Genomic DNA, 24,912 nt, shown 5'->3' on the forward strand with positions numbered 1-24,912 from the left:
AGCAAAAGTATCTCGAATAGAAAAGCAAGCAACGGGTAACATCGGGCCCCGTTCAACCTCCCACTTCTTCTTTTTCTTCTTTTTCTTCTTCTTCTTCTGCTTCTTCTTCTTTTTCTTCTTCTTTTTTCTTTTCTTTCTGACTCTTTATACTCCCCTTCCTCGTAATTCTTTCTTTCTTTCTTTCTTTCTTTCTTTCAGTTTTCTTTAGCATACTGAAATGAGGTATCGTCCACTAGTTGGATACTTTATTACAGCTATCAAACGTTTCTCTAACCATTTCCAATGGAATATACTACCATCGTGTTCGATGAATGAATAACATAAATAAATATATATATATATATATATATATATATATATGTCTTCATGGACTCGTTTAAAACGTTCAACTTTTCCAGAATTATCCTCTCTCGGACAAACATATTCTAACGGTATACAAAACCCACAGTTTCATAATATTTCTTTTTTTTTTCTTTGTTTTTTTTAAATAAAACATTTCTTTTATGTTATGCATGTACACCTTTAACCCAAAAAAAAAAAACAAAAAAAAAACTAGCTCAACTAGTTATATAAAAAATATATATATGTTTTTTTTATTTCGATAGATAATATCTTGAATGAATTATCAAAGAAAAATCAAAAAGTATCTTATTGTATTAATAATATTATAAATTAATAATACATTTTATATTTTATTGTTATAATCCATCAATTTTAACGAATATATAAATAAAAAAAGTCTTTTATTTTATTATATCTTCGAATGAATTTTAAAATAAAATAAAATTGATAATTAATTTATAATATTATAAATAATATTTATTATATTTTATAAAACTTTATACTACTATATATATACTATTATACTACAATATTATACTACTGTACTTACTTAGTAATATTTAGTAATAACTAAGTATTATTATATGAATAGTAATAATATTCATTTAATTAAATAATATTAATTTATATATTTATAATATTATAAATACAATATGTTATTAGTATTAATAGTAATAACTAAGTATTATTGTATTATTAATAATAATATTAATTTATTAATTAATAATATTATAAATGAAATAAGTTATGAGTATTATTAAATTATTTTAGAGTAGTATTAATAGTAACAACTAAGTATTATTAATTATAATAGTAACATAGTATAATATAATAGTATACTATTAATAAATTATAGTATATTAACTATGTATTATTATATTAATACTAATAAAATACTTAGTTAGCACTAATATTTATTTATTAATTAATAATATTATAAATATAATAAGTTATTAGTATTATTAAATTATTTTAGAATAGCATTAGAATTAAATACTAATATATAAAAAAAATATATATATAAATAGTATCAAATAGTACAATAGTTACTATTATTAAATTAAATTATTATTATTAGTAGTATTAATAGTAACAACTAAGTATTATTAAATATAATAGTAACATAGTATAATATAATAGTATAGTATTAATAAATTATAGTATATTAACTATGTATTATTATATTAATACTAATAAAATACTTAGTTAGCACTAATATTAATTTATTAATTAATAATATTATAAATGTAATAAGTTATTAGTATTATTAAATTATTTTAGAATAGTATTAGTATTAAATACTAATATATATATAAATAGTATCAAATAGTACAATAGTTACTATTATTAAATTAAATTATTATTATTAGTAGTATTAATAGTAACAACTAAGTATTATTAAATATAATAGTAACATAGTATAATATAATAGTATACTATTAATAAATTATAGTTTATTAACTATGTATTATTATATTAATACTAATAAAATACTTAGTTATTACTAATATTAATTTATTAATTAATAATATTATAAATGTAATAAGTTATTAGTATTATTAAATTATTTTCCAGTAGTATTAGTATTAAATACTAATATATATATAAATAGTATCAAATAGTACAATAGTTACTATTATTAAATTAAATTATTATTATTATTAGTATTAATAGTAACAACTAAGTATTATTAATTATAATAGTAACATATTATAATATAATAGTATACTATTAATAAATTATAGTATATTAACTATGTATTACTATATTAATACTAATTAAATACTTAGTTATTACTAATATTAATTTATTAATTAAAAAAAATTATAAATATAATAAGAATATCATTTATTTTATTTCTATAATACATTAATTCAACGAACATATTATAAAAAAAAAAAAAAAGAGAAAAAAGACTTTCCTATTTAAATGAAATGTTCATCGTCATATTTTCCTGTAAAAAAAAAAAAAGAAAAAAAAAGAAGAAAAATATTTAAGGAATGTCTATAAAAGTCATATTAATCTTTCTTGAAATTCCAAAACTTATATAGAAATTTCCTAAGTAATATTGTGAAAGCTTAAGAGAGATAGAGTGGTTACGCTAGAATAATTCTTTCAATGATTATTTGAAAAAAATAGTCTCTTCATATCTTTGCGGTTCATCTACACCGTTCGATTTACGTGGATGAAATCGGATACACGCCGTTACGTTTCATCGAATAAAACGTTGTTACCACGTCAAGTGTTTGTCTCTCTTTCTATACACAATCATCAACAACAACAACAACAACTACAACAACTACAACAACAACAACAACAACAACAACAACAACTACAACAACGACGACAACAACAAGCAAGCAAGCAAGCAACTACGATGAAAATAACGAGAAAGAAAGAAAACAAAAATGGAAGGTGGGGCAAAATGAAGTAAAAGAAGATGAATAAATTGCTAATAGTTCTGTGGTGGTTAGATGACTTTATGAGCCGTGACTTTTTTTTTTTTTTTTCATGTGTTCTTCTTACATTTAATGCATTGACATTTGTTACAATGGGGAAGGAAGATCTTTTCTTTCTATTCGAACATGCGTAAACGACTAACGGACTTAATGTCCTAACTAATGTAAATAAGTATTCAAACGTTTTACGAGAAAGTCTTCAAACTAATTTTCTATTCCAAGTTGTTTTCACTTCTTTTTCTTCTTTTTTCTTTCTCCCTCCCCCCTCTCCCTCCGTCTATTTTTGTTCTTACTCTTACAAATACTTTGACTATTATCATTTAATCGAGGCTATTTTTATTTTATTTTTGTTATTATTTTTGTTCTTTTTCATTGGTATTATCCATTTGTTTAAATGATAACGTTAATTAAGACTCTACTTTGAATTATTTCGTTATTATTCTTCAATGCATTTGATTGCTGAGTTATTTTGTTAATTATTTAGTTTTTTATTTGATTTACGTATTAATATTATTTTAATTATCATCAGTTTAATTATAATTTTATTATCATTTACTTTCTTATTTTGTTAATGATTTAGTTGTTTATTTGATTTACGTATTATGTCTTTTTATTTTAAAATTAGAATTATTTTAATTATTATTTTAATTATCATGAGTTTAATTAGAATTTTATTATCATTTACTTTGTTATTTTGTTAATGATTTAGTTTTTTATTTGATTTACGTATTATGTCTTTTTATTTTAAGATTAGAATTATTTTAATTATTATTATTTTAATTATCATCAGTTTAATTAGAATTTTATTATCATTTACTTTGTTATTTTGTTAATGATTTAGTTTTTTATTTGATTTACGTATTATGTCTTATCATTTTCTATAGGTTAATATTATTTTAATTATTATTTTAATTATCATCAGTTTAATTATAATTTTATTATCATTTACTTTCTTATTTTGTTAATGATTTAGTTGTTTATTTGATTTACGTATTATGTCTTTTTATTTTAAGATTAGAATCATTTTAATTATTATTATTTTAATTATCATCAGTTTAATTAGAATTTTATTATCATTTACTTTGTTATTTTGTTTATGATTTATGTTTTTATTTGATTTACGTATTATGTCTTTTTATTTTAAGATTAGAATTATTTGAATTATTATTTTAATTATTATTTTAATTATTATCAATTATTATATCTTACAAAAAAATAATATTAAAGTAATGCATTACAATTGATTTGAATTTACCGGGTAAATATACCTCTACCTGCAAAACTGCACAGTAATGGCGTTTCCTGTGTGAATGTTCAAAAAAATTACAATTATTACATTCTCATACATTTTCGAAATTATTTATACTTCAATATAAAATTATACATACTTTATTTACTTTATATAATCATTAGGAAACATATAAAAAACAAATAAATAATATTTAAAGTATTTGAATTGACTATACGCGCGTTTCCAATGCTTAGTTTAACGAGAGCACCAATCAGATGCAAGTTTACTAAACGACTGAACTCTTCCATTAAACTGATTGGTTAAATCATTCTCATTCAAACAAGATACAGTGCACCAATCAGATGCAAGCCTACTAAACGACTGAACACTTCCAATAAATTGATTGGTTGAATCATTCTCATTCAAACAAAATAGAGAGCACCAATCAGATGCAAGCCTACTAAACGACTGAACACTTCCAATAAACTGATTGGTTGAATCATTCTCATTCAATCAAAATAGAAAATAAAATGGAACTATACGTCTGTTACATAAGCCTAAAGATCTATTTTCAAACCACACATCTTTAGATTGGTATTAACCATCTATAACGATCAGTAAAGAAAAAAAAAAGAAAATAAAATTTGTAGAAGATTATTAAGGTTACCGAAAATCATGGCATTTATTTCTGTTAGAGAGATATTCACACCAGGTAAATAATGTCAATTGTGAAAGATATTGTTAAATTTTGTTATATTAATTATTACAAATGTACAAACTTTTTTTTCATATTTTGTGTTCAATTTTAATTTTAGTTTTCAGACATAGCATCAAACATGTATATCTTAGCAGGCACATTGTTAAGTGTGTAAGTAAATATATAATTTAATTATAATATTAAATATTTTCATTTATTTCTATATATATATATATATATATATATATATATATATATATCTTAATTTTTTGTATAAATAACAGCAACACAATAAACTATGCAACCAATTGCTGTTACCAACCATAACTAGTCAAAGATTTTACGCAGAAAAGAAAATATTTAGCAGAGATAAACCTCATTGTAATGTTGGAACAATAGGACATGTTGATCATGGAAAGACTACGTTAACCGCAGCAATAACTAAAGGTTTTATGACTTTAGTCATTTTTAATATTAATTATATTAATTAAATATAATCATGAATAATATAAATCAAATAAAAATGTCTATTTGAATTGTTCAGTTCTTGCTGAAAAACAATTGGCTAAGGCTAAAGGTTACAGTGAAATTGACAATGCACCAGAAGAAAAGGCACGTGGTATAACAATCAATGTTGCACATATTGAATATCAAACAGAAAAACGTCATTATGGACACACAGATTGTCCAGGTCATGCGGATTATATTAAAAATATGATTACGGGTACTGCCCAAATGGATGGTGCTATTTTAGTTGTAGCAGCTACCGATGGTACCATGCCACAAACCAGAGAACATTTACTTCTAGCTAAACAAATTGGAATTGAGCATATCGTTGTTTTTATTAACAAAGTAAACATAAACCTCTTCCTCACGTTGTTTGTTAACTTTTGTTGTTACATTTGATATTGCAAAATTAACATTTGTTTTATTTTATTTTATTTGATAAGGTTGATGCTGCAGATTCTGAAATGGTTGAATTAGTAGAAATGGAAATACGTGATTTGTTGACTGAAATGGGTTTCAATGGTGAACAAATTCCTGTTATCAAGGGTAGTGCACTTAATGCACTTGAAGGAAAAAATCCAGAAATTGGTGCAGAATCAATTTTAAAACTTTTAGATGCTGTTGATGATAATGTACCAACGCCAATAAGAGAATTGGATAAACCATTTTTATTACCAGTAGAATCAGTTTATTCAATTCCTGGTAGAGGTACAGTTGTTACTGGTAGATTAGAAAGAGGAAAGATTAAGAAAGGAATGGATTGTGAATTCATTGGATATAATAAAACGATGAAGAGTGTAATCACTGGTATTGAAATGTTTCATCAAATATTAGAAGAAGCACACGCTGGTGATCAATTAGGTGCTCTTGTTAGAGGCTTGAAAAGGACTGATGTTAAGAGAGGTATGATCATGTGTAAACCAGGTTCTATGAAAGCGTATGATCATTTTGAAGCACAAGTTTATGTATTAAGTCCTGAGGAAGGTGGTAGGAAAAAACCAATTAGTAGTCTTTCACAATTTCAAATGTTTTGTAAAACATGGGACGTTGCTGCACAAATTAATTTAGGTGACAAAGCAATGGCTATGCCAGGAGAAGATTCCAAGTAAGTTGTACAGTTTTCTGATTGATTGGTTTGTTTGTTTGTTTAAAAGTAAAGGATTTTTAATTAAAAACAATAAATTTCATGTTTAGATTTGAAATCAAATTAATTCGTCCAATGGTATGTGAGAAAGGTCAACGATTTACATTCCGTGATGGAAATACAACATTAGGAACTGGAGTTATTACGAATATTCTACCATCATTATCAGAAAATGAACGTGTACTTATTTTAGAAGGAAAAAAGAAGAAACAGAAACAAATGGAGGGACAGTAAAGAAAATGTTTAGATTAATGTATATATAACAAAAAAAATGGTATTCTTAATTAATATGATTAAAAAAAAAAAAAACAGAACAAAACAAAATAAAACAAAAACCAATACTTACTGTATTCTAAGGATAACTCCATTTTATGCTATTACACAAACGAACATTGAAACATTTTTTTATTAATTAGTCTATTATCTCCATATATATATATATATATATATATATATATATATATATATATGATGATGTACTTGCATAAATTCCTTTGGCTGGTTCTCTCTTGATTTTTAACATTATTTGCATTTTTCTTATATCATTAAAAGTGTTTTTATAAGCTGAGTGTGTTTGTGTGTGAGACACAGTATACTACTACACCACGTATAAATTGGAGTATAATATATTATTACTATAGAATATAGAAATAAAATTGTCATTAATGTCCCTTTAAATTTGAGTATATTCATTACTCTATCATTTAATATATATATATATATATATATATATAAGCTAGTTATATATAAATTATGTAATTGTTTTAACTATTACGCGGATAAATTCCAGAAATTCTTCTGTTAACGACACACTGTGTGCACATACTACTACATGCAGATCTCTTAAAAGTTATGTGTAAAAAATATATAATCAATTAATTAATTAAATACTATTGCAATATATATAAATATATATATATATATAATATAGGCAAAATTTATCGAAAATTTCGACAAAGGTAGAATTTATTCGATTGATACAATTTCTGTTTTTTTTTTCAGCAATATAATCTGCTTTTAATTGATATAATAATAATAATAATAATAACACCTTTCTTCTTATTAATAAATAAGATTGTGTGTGTGTGTAATGCATTATCTTATTTTGTAGTTGGTTGTTGCTGTTGTTGTTTCTTCATACTTTCAGACACATTTCTTTCCAGACAGGGTCTTTTTTTTTTTTTTTAATAGGAACAAGGAACACAAACAAACAAATATTCATACGTAGAAAAGGAAAAACACTGTTTTATATAATTTAAGTTGAACAAATCATACATTCACCTTCTCTTACAAAAATAGTAAACGATCCTCGTTAATAATTAACCCGAGTTAGACACACGACGAAGAACTTGTTTCTCAATTTTACTGTTTTTTTCTTTTTTTTTTTTCCTATTGTGATGAGAGGAGAGAGACCATCATCATTATCATCATCATCATCATCATCATTATTATACATACTTGAAACAGTTTTTATTATTAAATATATTTATGATTTCATAGAAATGTTTGATAATATCAAAATAACGAACATTTTTTAAAATATTAATAAAAACCCAATGAAATATTATCGAGACCATTTTATCCCTCTTCTTCTTATTATTATCGTTATTTATTATTAATTATATAAAAATCTTCAATCACATTTGCAAATAATTATTTCACGATAAATTTTAATCATTTAAGATGATGATATATTGTTTACACACATTTTAACTACTACTATTATTACTACTAACCACGTTTAATTACTAATTAATAAGAATGATTTAATAAAAAATGAATCATATCTTTCATTTGGTATTTTTTTTTTGTTTTTTTTTTGATATTATCCAACATTTTGTAACAACGAACAAAAAACAAAAAAAAAGGAAAAAAAAAGAAGAAGAAGAAGAAGAAGAAATAAACAAGAATTTGACTGAAGTTAGAGATTAAATTATTACATTGTGATCAAAAATTTATTCTACTTCCATATTATTTTTTTTATTTTTTATTATTTTTTTTTGTTTTTTTTTTTTTTTTTTTATTTTAATTACCTGTGATTTCTCTCGAGCATATAAACATCTCTCAAATATGTAAGAAGAAGTTTGCATACTTTAGAAAAATGACAAGTACACATGTTTTTGCAGCCGAGCGCACACATTCGTTACCAACACAACATACATTCATTTAGAAAACTCTGGCAGTTCATCTTTCGTATTTCGTAACAAGGATGTTGTTGCAACAATATCATTAGCAGATAGTATGAATGGGTTTTTTGTTGTTTTTCATAAAGTATGCCTTAAAGTGGGTTCTCATTTTTTAACTTTGGGTTTAACGTATTCTAATTAAATATATATATATAATAGATTATAATTATAATAGGATAATAAGTATATATATAAAGTATACAACGAATTTTTGTTGAAACATTTATAACGTGTTTTATGTGTATATTATTATCTCTCCTTTTAGGAAATATTTCTAACACAATCAAAAGATTAGCATTAATTAGAAATTTAACAATATTTCTTCTTTGTAATATGAAAGTTATTATAAAAAAATAAAAAAAAAGGAATGACAAGATACACCTGATAGAAATTTGTTAATAATTAATGTTATATTATGTAAAATCATATTTTTTGTTTTCTTTGATATTTCATATACACACACATGTATTATATGTGCGCACGGATATAACTAAAAGAAATAATAATAATTAATAATTAATAATTAATAAATAATAATAAACTCCCCCTTTAAGGCAATATTTTAATTCTGATATTAAATATATATATATATATGAAGTCACAGAAGTATTTCTGGTGTGATTTGCATTTTTTTTCTTTTTTCTTTTCTTTTTAAGGTATCAAATTATAAAGCTCTGCATGCAGAAGATTATCCATTATTTAAAGTAATTTTTTCATTGAAGAAAATCTTCATATTATGTAAAACGCCCAAGCTGCTGTTGGATAGTAGTAGTAGGTACACCCCCGAAAAGGGTACCACCACTTAGCAAAAATCTTTCTCTTCCATCGGAACCAAGCACACAGTGTTAAATAACCTAAAGATCCTCATCGTCCTCTGGCAATGCCGTTTCTTGCGCTTCCTTAAGATCCTTTTCAATTTGTTGTTGCCATTGTGGATCCATTGTAACTTCTGGCGGAAGTAATGCAGGCATTGCGACAAATTCAAGATTTGGATCTCCAATCAATTTACGTGCCAACCACAAAAATGGTTTCTCAAAATTGTAATTGCTCTTTGCACTGATATCATAATACTGTAAAACAATTAAATAAATCATGTTAATATATATACACGAATATAAATGAATAAGATCAAAGTGAAATTAGTTGAATATGTTAAGCTCAGATTAGAGGGACAGATAAGTGTCTTCAAAATTAATTTAAGATCTCTGAATCATCATAGTTGTCATGAAAATTATAAGTTTGATTAGATTAAAACATATTAGAATCATTCAGACAATTCATAGTTAATAAATCTTAATAATTGTATACGAGTTAACCTAAAAAAAAAAAAAAAAAAAAAAAGAAAAAATGATATATACCTGTAAATTCTTCTTCCTATGGAAGACGATGCTTTTAGCCTTGACTTTTCTATCCTTAATATCAACCTTGTTACCACACAATACAATTGGTATATTTTCGCAAACTCTAACCAAATCTCTGTGCCAGTTAGGTACATTCTTATACGTCACCCTAGACGTAACATCAAACATTATTACAGCACATTGTCCTTGAATGTAATAACCATCTCGCAAACCGCCAAATTTTTCTTGACCAGCCGTATCCCATACGTTGAATCTTATTGGACCTCTATTTGTGTGAAATATCAATGGATGAACCTCAACTCCTAACGTTGCAACATATTTCTTTTCAAATTCACCGGTTAAATGGCGTTTGACAAAAGTTGTCTTTCCAGTACCACCATCACCAACAAGGACACACTTGAAAGTTGGTATTTCATGTTCTTGATGATTTAAAGCCATATTGTGATGATCAATTGTATGATCCCAAATGAATATTATTTGGTAGAAATGATCTGAAATTATAAACCATATGAAAGTATATTATTATTATTATTATTAATTTTAATCAATCAATCAATTATAATAATCAATGTTAATAATGTTAATTGCAATAAATAATTTCATAAACTTTTGACGAACACGTTGTTACCTACAATGTGGTAATCTCCTACGCAATAAAAAAGAAACAAAAAATTGACTTAAGTAGTGACTTTCGATGGCGGTCAAAGTATTGTTATCTTGATAAGAATTAATGTATAATATATATATATATATATATATGTAAAAATGAACAAAAATAATATTAGAATAAATGTGAATGAAATGTTAACAAATGTAACAACCGTATAATTAGTAACAAGAACGTGTGTGTTTCACGGAACATTCGAATGTCGGCGTCGAAAATGTGATCGATGTGAATTTGAAATGAACAACGTTGGGGGAATATATATCTTCTTTCTTTGAGGTATATTAAAAAATGGTGAAGTAACCAAAATTAATGTAATTGAAATAATTTATAGAAAAAAAACCCTCCCCCCCCCCAAAAAAAAAAAAGAAAAAAAAATTATGCCGGTTAAAATCAACGTCCCGCCGCGTTAAAAAAAAAGAAAAAAAAGGTTTCACGTAATCTAAGAAAAGACAATTAATCTCATCTTTGTCCTTTTTTTCTTTCTTTCTTTCTTTCTTTCTTCTCTTCCCTCTCTTCCTTTTTTTCCTTAACACTTCCAACACGCGGATGATTAGAATTCGTGTTTGACGAGAAGGAATGGCTCCCCCAACGTTTGTAATACGGTGCGCAAGATTACTTTTGGATTTAACTGATTAATCGTTTATCTTTCGACTGTTATTATTATAATTAATTATTTCTTACGATATAACAAGGAGTTATTGAATAAATTGTCTTGTTGTTGAATTAATTTACCCAATGTTCGTACAACAAAATTTCCCGGGAAGCAACGATGTACGTGAAAATGACCGATAGAACTTACCGTGCGGCACAGTCGTTATGGTTCACAATGGCGTTCCTTTAAGACGACAAGCGGTGCCTCCTGTGTCTTCCTTGTCATTCGTTGAATTATATTCAATCAAACTTATGACTTATTTTTATATTAATCTATGTGAAAAAATGTAATATTAATTTTCATTATGTTTAATTGATAAAATAATATACGATTAATGTATTATTTCATAGTTACTATTATAATGGAAATGCGTTTTTTAAAAAGCGACATCTTCAATAACGTAACGTACTACTACGCCATTACGATGAGTGAATGCAACAATGACAGTGTTCATTTTGGAATAATACGATGATGATGATGAAGAAGAAGAAGAAGAAGAAGAAGATAAAAAATAGTAAAGATAGTTTTATAACGGACATAGAATCATTTTTATTCGCAATTTTTTTTTTCGATAAATAACGATTATGATATTATTTAAAAAAAACAAAATGATGAATAGCATTATAAAGGTGAACATACATTGGTTTGTATACCATGTGACATTTATTATTCGTTATTAAATAATGTTAAAGAAAGAATACTTTTTTAAATATTATATATTCTATGGTTACTCCTATCATAGTTTCTTATTCTAAAATTCAATTTCAGAGGGCACCACTGATCAGTTATTAGAGCGTATCGTGCAATACTATTGGTCAGTTTCAACAGGATGCAGCACCAGTGACGTACAACTTTTACTTAGACCTATATTCAATTTCAATTGCATTCCTCGTCTTGCTATATGCATCGAATCAACCAATCAAAATCTAGTATATTCCTCAGGTACCTTTAACTACATAGTATATCATAATATTTCAATTATTTATTAAATATATATTTTAATGTCGTAAATGATGGAATATTTTTCAAAACGTTTTATACAATCAAATTAAATCATAGTCAATGTTATCATTATTATTTTCAAATACAAAATTCATTTATAAATAATATAAAAATATGTACAATAATTATAAAAGTAGAATTAGATAAAATGATATAAATTTTAGTATAAAAAAGAAAAAAAATAAATTAAATTAAATGAAATAAAACGTAATGTCATCGAACGGTATGCAGAGACATACAAATTGAAAGGTACGTTCCTGAAGCGTGCTGACGTAATCGGCGCAGGCGCACGTCATCGGACGGCACTGCAGAAGCAGGCGAGTTCGCGAGTGTATCGATTTTGCGATCGTGTCTCTCGCGACTAGTGCGTCCGTTTCCTTTAGTTTTTAGTGGCCGTGCTCGTCGTACATGGATGAAATCGTGAATGGGATTACCCGCTAGGTTGATTGCACCGTACACCCGCTGACTCGCAACGCCTCGTCATCCATCAGCATGACCAAGGATAGATTAGCAGCTTTAGTCGCGGTGAGTGTATATTCTATTTCCATTTAAAATATATCTTTAAATGTATTATTATTATTATTATATTATTAGTAAAAAAAAAAAAAAGAAAATGTGACTTAACGAATAAGACAAAAAAAATAAAAAGGATAGACTATCAGATGAAAAAGAACAAGAGAGAGTGAGAGAGAGAGACAGAGAGAGGTACAGAAAAAGTCAAAAGTGAGAACCAACGAATAAGAGAAAGACAGACAGCTAAAAGAAAAGAGAAAGAAAGAGTACGTGTATGATGTGTGTGTGTGTGTGTGAGAGAGAAAGAGAGAGAGAGAGAGAGGGAGAGATAGAAAGTCAATTGAAATATTTTTGTCTTTCTTGTGTTAGTCTTCTTTGACATCTTTTAAATACCCCATTAAATCTATCAGCTTATCTTATTCTGTGCTGTTTCTTCACGTTGTTCTTGGCACGATGGATCTGTCATCGAGCACGCAATGCTTTCTCTCTCTCTCTCTCTCTCTCTCTCTCTCTCTCTCATTCTAGGCCGGTGTACACCTTTAGTAAGCCGAAGCAGGCGTTTCCGCTTATGATGACTCGTAAACGCTGACGAATATGAATGACGATTAATTATGACGATTAATTAGGATTACAATTTGACAATGACAATGACAACTGACTTTGACAACTGACTTTGACAGTTAGTTTTACGTTTAAAAAAGGGACCAACCTTTTTATTCGAATACGCCCGATATCAAATGATCTATGAAACGGGGAAGTAACGTGACATTCAATTCAAACTGTCATGATGTTCATGACACCACTACGTGAGTCAATGAAATGTTTTTATATTATTAGTTAATGTTTGAAGAAAATTTATTTTTTTATCTTTTATGTGATGTTTTTGATTTAATTTTACATCGATTTTATTTTATTTTTTTTTTAAATATATATTTTCAGTTGTCAAAAAAGTTTCTTCTTTTTTTTTTTTTTTTGGGGGGGGGGTAATTTTACAGATAATTAAATTAAATAACTGTATAAACGTTAATTAAATAACTGTAATAAATCAAATGATTGGTAAAATGTATGATAAAATAAAGTGTTGTAATAATTTTAAAATAATTGTAATAAATAATAATAATAATAATAATAATTGGTAAAATAAGGTCAAATTAACTGTAATAAATGAAATAATTGATAAAATAGGGTCAAATGAACTGTAATAATTAAATAACTGTAATTAATAAAATCATTGTATACGCGTAATATATTTTTTTTATGTTATTTATATTATTTAATAAAATAATATAAAAAAAAAAATATTACGAATACAATTATTGTTGCATTGTATCATTAAAAAAAAAAAAAAAAAAAAAAAAAAAGGAAGAAAAGTTTGGGGAACAATCTAGTAATATTCTCCATCTTGTTCAATTTTGTTTTTTTCTTCTTCTTCTAAATAATTCAATAATTGTAATTAAATTAAATAATTGTAATAAATCAAATGATTGATCAAATATGATAAAATAAAGTGTTGTAATAATTAAAATAACTGTAATAAATAATAATAATAATAATAATAATAATAATAATTGATAAAATAAGGTCAAATAAAGTGTAATAATGAAATAACTGTAATAAATCAAATAATTGATAAAATAAGGTCAAATGAACTGTAATAAATCAAATCATTGTATACGCGTAATATTTTTTATATTATTTATATTATTTAATAAAATAATATAAAAAAAATATTACTAATACAATTATTGTTCATCAACTTCATCATCATCATCATCATTAAAAAAATAGGAAGACAAATTTTGGGAAACAATCTAGTAACATTCTCCATCTTGTGTTCAATTTTTTTTCTTTCTATACAACAATGTTTGCAATTTATTCAGATGAAAAATGTATCTTTTATCTTGTTATTTATAAAAAAAAAAAAAAAAAAAAAAAAAAAAAAACAAATCACGTGTGTGTTTCAAGATAATTTGTTATAATCCTAGTTCTGCTTGTTTTTAAGATGATGATTCATTATTTTATGATCTGACGTTAGACATTCGAAGAAATAAAAGATATAGATTGAAAAATAGGAGAGAAAGAGAGAAAGAGAGGAAGAAAGAAAGAAAGAGAAAGACAGAGAGAGAGAGAGAGAGAGAGAGAGAGAGAGAGAGAGAAAATCGAAACAATAGTTATACATCCTCGATTCCGTCATTCATTGGTAGTTGCGTGAAGGATGCGTTTGCGTCAGAATGACGGAATCGAAGTATACCTATAGTACTATACCTGTAGTGCGTAACTTTCTCTCTCTCTCTCTCTCTCTTTCTCTCTCTATTTCTCTCTTTCTCTCTCCCACGTTCTTCATTTCAATCGAATTCTATTTCAGAATGAATTAAACAAGAAATCGTATGAACAAAACATCACATGATTTATATTGATATTTTTTTTTTACAGCTTCACAGTTTTCATTTAATATTAGTTATATTAAATTAGTTATATATTAAGCTACATTTTGTCACAGTATATATTAATAATAATAATAATAATTATATAATAATAAAATAATAAAATAAATGATTGAAGTATCAAAAAGTAATTGTAAAATATAATTGGATGTGTATGGTAGTTAATTCATGGTAATTCATATTTTTTTTGTATTTTTAATTTCCATTTAACATTTGTAATATTAAACATATGATATTAAGCTAAATTTTGTCACAGTATATATTATTATTATTAATAATAATAATAATAATAAAATAAATGATTGAAATAACAGAAAGTAATTCTAAAATATAATTGGATGTGTATGGTGGTAATTTATAGTAATTCATATTTTTTGTCATCTTTAGTTACCTTTTAATATTTGTAATATTAAACATATGATATTAAGCTAAATTTTGTCACAGTATATATTATTATTAATAATAATAATAATAATAATAATAATAAATGATTGAAATAACAGAAAGTAATTCTAAAATATAATTGGATGTGTATGTTGGTAATTCATATTTTTTTAACATTTAATTTTCATTTAACACATTTGTCATATTAAACATATAATATTAAGCTACATGTTGTCATAAAATAATAATAAAAATAATAATATAATAATAATAATAAAATAAATGATTGTAACAACAAAAAGTAATTCTAAAATATAATTGAATGTGTATGGTGGGGTAATTCATGGTAATTCATATTTTCTGCACTTTTAATTTCCATTTAAAATGAATAATATTAAACATATGATATTAAGCTACATTATGTCATAAAATAATAATAAAAGTAATAATAATAATAATAATAATAATAATAATAATAATAATAATAAAATAAATGATTGAAATCAAAAAAGGTAATTCCCAATACAATTGTATTTGTATGGTAGTAATTCATGATAATTCACATGTTTTTAACATTCAGTTTTCATTTTACATTAATAATAAAACGTATGATATTAAACTTTGTTATAAAATAATAATAATAATAATAATAATAATAATATAATAATAAAAGAAATGATTAAAACCAAAAAAAGTAATTCTGAAATATAATTGGATGTGTATTTTGGTGATTCATGGTTTATATTCATATTATTTTGCACATTTACATTCCTTTTAACATTCATGATTAAACGTATGATATTAAGCTACATTTTATCATAAATAATAATAACAAATGATTGTTATAAATAAAAAAAAAAAAAAAAAGTAATTCACAAGTATAATTGGCTATGCATTTTCTTGTTCAAACTGTTAGTATTTTTGAAACGAAGGTTATATCCCTACTGTGCTATTGTTTCATGGTAGTGTTAAATACATGATGCATAGATGCATTGATATGTACATATGTATATATGTATATATATATATATATATATATATATATATATATATATATATATATAAAAAGAACAATTGTTAATCATTAGGATGGTAGTGTCGTTGGTGAATGTGTTTGAAATGACGATAAGTGTAGTTGCAACTAGTATCGTCCCAAATGCGCATCCGTCGTCTTTTCACTAAAAGATTTTTCTATTCAAGTTTAGAACAAGTATGTATACTATATATATATATATATATTTTATTATTATTCGTCATTTAATATCTACTAAAATTCCAAAAGATAAAAGTGATTTTATAGAAAAATTTTTAAAGGAGAAAAATGTTTAGTAAAAATCGAAATTGAAAAGAAAGATAAATTAATAAATAGAAAAATTAAAGAGGAAAATGTTTTAGAAAAAAAAAATAGGATTGAGAAGAAGATAAATTAATAATAGAAAATATTATTAAATTAATATAAATACAATAAATAATAATATATTAAATTATATTATAATTATATAATAATAGATCATTTTAATAAATGGAAACATTTAAGAGGAAAATGTTTTAGAAAAAAATCGGATTGAGAAGAAGATAATTAATAATAGAAAATATTATTAAATTAACAATAAAATAAATAGTAGAAAATATTATTAAATTAATAATAGAAAAAAAAATATTAAATTAACAATAAAATAAATAATAGTAAATATTATTAAATTAATAATAGAAACAAATATTATATTAATAATAGAAAATATTATTAAATTAATAATAAAATAAATTCAATTAATAATAACTAATTAATAATAGAAAATATTATTACATTATTAATAGAAAATAATATTAAATTAATAATAGAAAAAAAAATATTGAATTAGTAATAGAAAAAAAAAATTAAATTAATAATAGAAAAAAAAAAATATTAAATTAATAATAGAAAAAAATTAAAGAGGAAACTATTTAGTAAAAATAGGATTGAGAAGAAGATAAATTTTGATTTGTTTTGTTTTGTTTAAAAATAAAATTCTTTTGCAAGATTTAATTGCTCTGATGTAACACATATATCACGTATGTGATAAATCATATCTATATGTATATCATTTATGTGTATGTGTGTGTGTGTTTTAGAATAGTTAACATGGTACCAACACGCAACAAGTTTTCCTCTTGTTCTCTTCTCTTCTCTTCTCCTCTCTCTCTCTCTCTTTATTTCTACCTTCTTCTCTTTTTCTTGTTCTTTTTCTCTTCCTATCTTCCCATAACTCATTCATAGTATACGAGTATACCTTTTTATTCGACTAATTTGAAAGTTTTCCTATTTCAACCGTGTCTCTGATAATTTTCTGCTTCTTTCAACCCCCACAACCCCACACCCCAGTTAAGGTAGATTAATTTTTAAAGACTATATTTTATATATATATATATTTCATTCACAATTTTTATATTAGCAAACAGTTCAATCTATTCTTTTATATATTTCATTTAGTATATTTATTTTATATTATTTTAAGTTATATAATTATATATCATCAAATAATAAAAGATAAATATGTATAAAATATAGATAATACCATAGTAGAACAAAATATTGAAAAAATAATTGAATTATAACATTGTATCTCTTTTTAATATTAAATATACACATGTGTATTGAATATTTTTCAATATTTTGTGCTACTTAGGGTAATATATTAAAATAAATATAGAAAATGTGGAAAATATATATAGAAAAATAAATATATAATATAATATAATATAATAAAATAAATATATAAAATATATATAAAATAATATATAAAATATATATATATTAATATATTTATTAAAAAATTATACATACATGAATTAATTTTTCTCAATATATCTTCAAAAATATATTTTTATTTTAAATATAATTCCAATATCATACTATATTATCATATAGTATATATATTATACTTCTATATACGATATATACTATCATTATAATCGTACTATAATAATCGTTTATCGATTATCATTCAACACATGAAATATCTGTGTCTCTACTTTACATACATACATACATACATACATACATATATATATATTAATCAAAGAGAACGTTTTTTAATGTCACGAATGAATTTTCGCGCGCAGATTTCACCTGGTTTTTATTTTGTGTCTCTCTCTCTCTCTCTTTCTCTCTCTTTCTCTCTCTCTCTTTCTCTCTTTCTCTCTCTCTCTCTCTCTTTCTCTCTTTCTCTCTCTTTCTCTCTCTCTCTCTCTCTCTCTCTGTCTCTCTCTCTATAAGCGAGAAGTATCGATCGCGTGTGGTCGGCCGCCTTAACCCGACCCTCTCTTTATTAGACTATATTAACACGTCTGATGTCTAAAAATGATTCTTAATTGTATGCAAATATAATATCGATTTGAAAAATTCCCGGAAATGTAACTAACTCAAAAACTCAAAAAAAAAAAACTCAAAAAATAAAAAAAATTCAAAAAGAAACCAGGAAGAATTTACGATGATGATTTTATTTTTTTTTTATGGTCACATTTTTCGTTGATTATTTTCTTTGTTTTTTTTTTTTTTCATTCCATTTGATTTCTCATGTTGTACGTGTTTTTAAATAGAAAACAAAAATATGATAATAATAATAATGATAATATTAATTAAAAAAAAAAAAATGTAGAAACAAAACGTTGATTAATTGAAACGATAAAAATTATCAGACACGTTTTTTCCCCATTTTAATTCCTCTCAATCCTATCTGACGTTTATGTTAGGTTGCTTATCTTTCTCACGGTTTTTTTTCTTTTTTTTTTTCTTTTTTTTCACGAATCCCTTCTGAATTCACTCTCGTTAAACACAATCCACAATCCTGAAGGTCGTCTCATCCGCGTTTAGTTTAAGTATAAGGGTCAAGATCATCGTGGCTCGTCGAACGATAATACGATTACGTTTTCTTTCGTATTACGACGATATGAGGGAAAAATAGGAAGGAAGTCTTATCAAAAAAAAGAAAAAAAAAAAAAAAACAAGGGGAGAATAAAAATAAAAATAAAAAAAAAAGAATGGGCACGCATTTTGTGCGTTGGTGGTGGTATATACGTGGGAGTATCCAACCATATACGATTAAAAGAACGAACGTAGGGTACGATGAAGAAAACGAAAACGAAAATGAAGACGAGACCCTTCAAAATCTCCAATCGCATAATTCTGCTGGGTAGAGAAACGAATAAAAAAAAAAAAAAATAACCCCGTTCGGCCTCGGGGAAAAGCTTTCGTAAGCTTCTCACGTTAAAACGAATGAGACAAAAAAAAAAAAAGAAGATGGAAACAAAATCGATAGGTCCAACATGCTTGGGAATCGTTGACACTAAAAAAAAAAGAAAAAAAAAAAGGTTTATCATTCTACCTCTAATTTCTATTGGTTTGTTCGGAAAAGTTCGATTGACGATTTTTTTTTTTGATGAAAGATTGAAATGCAACACATTTTTGAGATTTTTTATTTTTGGTATTTACAATTATATATAATTTATTAAATTAAATTAAAGTGCGGCATTTTTAAGAGTAACTTCAAGATTTTTAGCTTTCAAAACTTTTTTCAGGTTTTTTTTCTTAGCAAAAGAACATTTAATGCCATCTATCGAAAATTGGCACAAACTTTCCGGACAACACCACACACACAATATTATTTTATAAATTTAACAAAAATTATATTAAATATATTTATTATAAATTAAATATTAGTGTGTTATTTTTAAGAGTAACTTCAAAATTTTTAGCTTCCAAAACTTTTCAGGTTTTTTTCTTAGCAAAAGAACATTTAATGCCATCTATCGAAAATTGGCACAAACTTTCCGGACAACACCACACACACAATATTATTATATAAATTTAACAAAAATTATATTAAATATATTTATTATAAATTAAATATTAGTGTGTTATTCTTAAGAGTAACTTCAAAAATTTTTAGCTTCCAAAACTTTTCAGGTTTTTTTTTTAGCAAATATTATTTCTATAAATTGTTGTATTGAGACTATTGCATATTTATTTTCTTGTTTTTTTTTTTCTCTATATTTCTTTCCTCTACACATTGTTTTTCTATTTTATATTGATCAATGCATTTATTTTTATTTATTACAGGCCCAGTCGGACGAAGATGACGTGGCGGACGATGTGGCCGTCAACGTTGGCGGGCAGGATGACTTCATGACAGAGTTTTTTGCGGAGGTGAGTTATGTTAACATATTTTGTTTTTTTTTCTTCTTTCATTTATATCCAATTCCTATAATTATTCTTTTTAATAAGATCCAATTAAATACGCAGCCATTGTTTAAAAAAAAAAAAAAACCAATTAACGATCGAGCTTTCTTTTCTACAAATCTTCAAGTTTTTCTTTTTTTTTTCATTCTCTTGAATTTGATTCAAGAATATTCGATACATTTTATAATTACACGATCTTACAAGAGAATAAAAAAAAAATTGTAAATACTAGTTAAAGTGAAATTCGTTAATTGAGAATGCAATTAATTTTGTTTAAAATAAATGAAACAATTATCTTCGATGAACTCGAGTAACTAATCTCTCTTTCTCTCTCGATAAATTCAAATTGAAAAAGAAATTGATCTATTCGATTATCTATAAAGTTTTCAAGTAATCTAAATTAAAATTCTAACTTATAGTGTGCATATATAAGTTAGGATTAAAATCAATCAGATTAGTTCTCGTCTCTTAAGTTAGTTTAATGAAAACGATGAAGTAAAATGAACGAATGATCGAACAAGGAAATACCTAAAGTTAGATTAGATAATCTGCAATGAATTTACTGAATTTATTTAGAAAACGAAATCTCATTGTGATTTCAAATTGAACCGCCATTATGTATCCCGATACTATACTTTTAATCAGTTAACTGTTAACATTGACGTGTATACTCGTCATTAGACAAAATCACTTATCCATGACAAGTATAATCATGAATGTTTTTTTTATCGATTTTGTCTAATGACGTGTATACTCGTCATTGATAAGTGATCTTGTCTAATGACGTGTATACTCGTCATTGATAAGTGATCTTGTCTAATGACGTGTATACACGTCATGGCTCAATTCCGATGACACAAAAATGGGCGCGTGCACTCAATTGAGGACGTCACAGTTAACTAACTGGTTTAAAGATGTGTCAAAAGTTTAAATGAACGATCATAATTGTTATTAATTATATAAAAAATAGAAAAATGATAAAGTTTAGTTGATATTTTTTGTCGATAATAATCCTAGAAAATGGTTGACTCAGATATATATATATATATATATATAGATCTTGGTGAAGTCTTCCGGTTTTCCTCGTTTCCCGTTTCACGTTGCTTGTCGTTTTATTTCCGATTACTACTACTTACGAGTATGAAAACTACTACTACTACTACTACTACTACTACTACTACTACTACTACTACTACTACTACTACTATTATTAGTAGGACGACCAACGAAGGTGCTATTGAATAGCACACGATTCGGCGTTCGAAAGTAGGTTAAACCAGTATCGAAGAGAAGAAGAGGAGAATTCACGAGACCGTGCACAGTTCGAACAAGCACAAGCAGCCAAGAGCTACCTAGGCTATCGGTCTCTCGGACTTTTAACGAGGACAATGTTCACCACCACCACCACCCCCTCCCTCCCTACTACCATTTTCTTCTTCTTCTTCCTCTGTTCTCCTTTTTCTGCCATATTGTGCGTATCATTTCTGATAAAAATATCTTCCATTCTTCTCAATTCAACACCCCCGTTCCTTACCCCCTCCCCATCCCCATCCCCATCCCTTCCCCCCTCTGCCCATTTCTATTTCTTCTATTGTCGATCACATCACCACCATCTTACCTTTACTCTTCCTTCCCTCCCCCCCCAATTCCCATCAGGGTTGGTTGTGTCAACGAAATGACACATCACACGTGTTTGATATATATATATATATTCGTAGAGGGGTTGGTCAGACTCTCTCATATGACTCATATGACTCATATTCTCGATATTTCGATTGTGTCCTCGATATTATTATTCTACTTGGAATTATCGCGTACTAAAGTTGTATTTCCATCTTTCTTTCTATTGGATCGATCAAAATTATATTAGAAAAATGTATGAAAATATAAAAAAAAAAAAAAAATGAGCGTAACTTTGGTGAGAGAGATTAAATATAGGGCACCGGAGTTCTTTTAATGAACCTTGTTGTTTTTTTTTTTTGTTTTTTTTTTTTTTTTTACTCTAGTTATTTTTCATCTACCTACCCTTTTTTCTTTTTTTTTTTTTTTTTTTTAACGAGTTCCACACGTTTAAAGGTTACACTCTGTATAATATATCGTTAGTTGTACGAGTGTTTCGAACATATTTCTTTTTTTTTTTTTTTGTATCGCAGTTATTTAATTTTCAACGTCACAAACACACACACATACACATAAATACACACACACACACACACGGTTTTATATATCACGTTGGATTAACTTTTAACTTCCCCACTCTTTGAGATTATTATAATATTTCACGAAACTCACAAAGTATGATCTCTCATTCGGGTCGTCCCATTTCGTTCACATTTCTTCTTCTTCTCCATCTTTAAAATGTACTTTTTGTTAAATCATTATGTATAATACTTTTCGAATACATATTAATCCCTTAAATATGCATCTTCATCTTTCAAATGAAAGGGCGGTGGGGGGGGGGTGAGATCTTTCTCTTCTCATTTTAAGCCGTTTACTTTACTTTACTTTACTTTATACTTTCGTGCAAAAATAAAAAAAAAGAACACAAGTATTTTATCTTTCTTTCAAACAGAATTTCTTTTCCTATTCAAGAATAAACTGCGGGTGGGGGGGAGGGAAGGGGGGGGGGTGGTATAAAAAAAAAATCTCCCTGGATTGTCCTTAATCCGTACCACAGATCGTGACGCATGTTTCGAACGTTCCTTTTAACGTTTACCTCCACGATTGCACATTTTCTTCCCACACAGAGGGGATGGGATGGGATGGTGGTTGTGTATGCAGTTCGATAATAGTAACACTCTTATTCTTCGCGGATTTGCACTTTAATTTTATTCCTTTACTTAGGATTTTTTTTTTCTTTTTTCTTTTTTTCTCTTTCCATTCCATTCCATTTTATTTTATTTCCTTTTCTTTTCTTTTCTTTTTACTGCAACCCCCGTTTGTTTTTTTTTTTTTTTTTTTTTACACACAGACAAAAATACGAAAGGGAAATTATTTTTAAGAAAAAGAGTTCGTTTTAAAATGTTAAAGAAAAAAAAAAATTACTCGTCACGAATAAGTGGTACGATTTTTCCATTGACGTGTATACTCGTCATTAGACAAAATCACCTTTACTCATCATGAATGTTTTTGGTATCGATTTTGTTCCAATGACGTGTATACTCGTCCTGGATAAGGGATTTTGTCTAATGACGAGTATACACGTCATGCGTATCAAAGTAACGAACATTGGCCATTTAAATTGTAAAATTTCGAAAAAAAACAAAACGTATTATCAAATTTCACGATGTTTAGAATATTTTGAGCCAATGACGGAATAAAACGAACGAATAAAAAATATAAATAATTTGAGATGAACTTCATGCGTGTTCCTTTCCCCGTATGCACCGGGCGGCAACAGCTTAACAGTTCGCATAACGAATTGATTTGTGTGCAATGATAACGTTTTTTTTTTTTTTTTAGATGTTAGCCTAAAAAGGGGGCAAAGGTAAAAGTCAGAAGGTTGATTTATAATTAGGGTTCATTCAGGTATGAGTCCAGTCATGAAGTGAAATGCGTGACACCGGACCAAGTGTAAATATTCTATGCATAATATTGAATTTTTGATCGCGTTTTTAGTTTAACATTGTATGTAATATATGTTTGTGTTAATCAAATAAGTGTAAATATGAGTTAATAAAATAGTTAATTTGATAAAATAAACTTCATCTTGTTACGATCCAATATCTTAACAGTTGCAAGTTACTCTGTAATTGACGAGTATAGACGTCATGAGCTCGATTCTGGTGACACAAAACGGTTGCGCGTACTCAAACGAGGACACCACAGTTAAACTGGTTAAAATGTTATACATGGTGTGTTATAAACAAACCTGTCTGCCTTACATCGTCAGGTATCTTCGAGTAAACAGCCTTGAGTAGACCCACTCGTAACAGTAATTTTGAGTTAGTGATATACGTTGACATTAACGAGACTAACCCCTAGAGCTTGAAATAACATATGTTATAAAGAAAAAGAGGAAAAAGAGAGAGAGAGAGAGATAAAGAGAGAGAAAGAGAGAAAGAGATAGAAGAACAGAAGACAATGACTGGTACTTACGTATATT

At 26.0% G+C, this 24,912-nt stretch overlaps 3 protein-coding genes across 10 annotated transcripts in view; 2 read left to right on the forward strand and 1 right to left on the reverse strand.

Annotated features, from left to right (window-relative positions):
• The first annotated feature begins 4,593 nt into the window (after window positions 1-4,593).
• On the forward strand, window positions 4,594-9,358 carry LOC107071207 (elongation factor Tu, mitochondrial). Its single transcript, XM_015329995.2, has 6 exons — window positions 4,594-4,744; window positions 4,848-4,900; window positions 5,014-5,176; window positions 5,274-5,581; window positions 5,680-6,341; window positions 6,431-9,358. Exons 1-6 carry the CDS (start codon window positions 4,708-4,710, stop codon window positions 6,612-6,614), a joined length of 1,407 nt encoding a protein of 468 aa, XP_015185481.1. The 5' UTR covers window positions 4,594-4,707; the 3' UTR covers window positions 6,615-9,358.
• Ran (RAN, member RAS oncogene family) lies at window positions 7,602-11,532 on the reverse strand. Of its 3 annotated transcripts, none has more exons than XM_089171550.1 (3): window positions 11,394-11,532; window positions 9,925-10,418; window positions 7,602-9,636 (listed from the first exon to the last, which is right to left on the reverse strand). In XM_089171550.1, the coding sequence occupies exons 2-3, from the start codon at window positions 10,363-10,365 to the stop codon at window positions 9,421-9,423; spliced, it is 657 nt and encodes a 218-aa protein (XP_089027676.1). In that variant the 5' UTR covers window positions 10,366-10,418; window positions 11,394-11,532; the 3' UTR covers window positions 7,602-9,420. The 3 variants fall into 3 exon arrangements, with proteins under 3 accessions (XP_089027676.1, XP_089027674.1, XP_089027675.1); XM_089171548.1 differs by having other exon boundaries at window positions 11,327-11,408; XM_089171549.1 differs by having other exon boundaries at window positions 11,276-11,398.
• A 1,009-nt stretch (window positions 11,533-12,541) lies between these two features.
• The window catches only part of Syx1A (syntaxin 1A), a 63,299-nt gene continuing 50,928 nt past the window's right edge, over window positions 12,542-24,912 (forward strand). For 2 of the 6 annotated variants that reach the window (XR_016176253.1, XM_015329996.2), the window contains exons 1-2: window positions 12,543-12,773; window positions 20,688-20,774. Coding sequence is in view for 4 of the 6 variants with exons in the window: in XM_015329996.2 (XP_015185482.1) it covers window positions 12,741-12,773; window positions 20,688-20,774 (120 nt within the window). In the remaining 2 variants the exon portion in view is untranslated. Of the gene's footprint in view, window positions 12,774-20,687; window positions 20,775-24,912 lie in introns of all 6 variants that reach the window. The other 4 variants (XR_016176254.1, XM_089171546.1, XM_089171547.1 and 1 more) reach the window with 3 other exon arrangements.

The sequence above is a fragment of the Polistes dominula genome, unplaced genomic scaffold (assembly GCF_049000335.1).
Source record: "Polistes dominula isolate Pdom_NZ unplaced genomic scaffold, Pdom_raw_medaka contig_26, whole genome shotgun sequence".
Taxonomy (NCBI): Eukaryota; Metazoa; Arthropoda; class Insecta; order Hymenoptera; family Vespidae; genus Polistes; species Polistes dominula.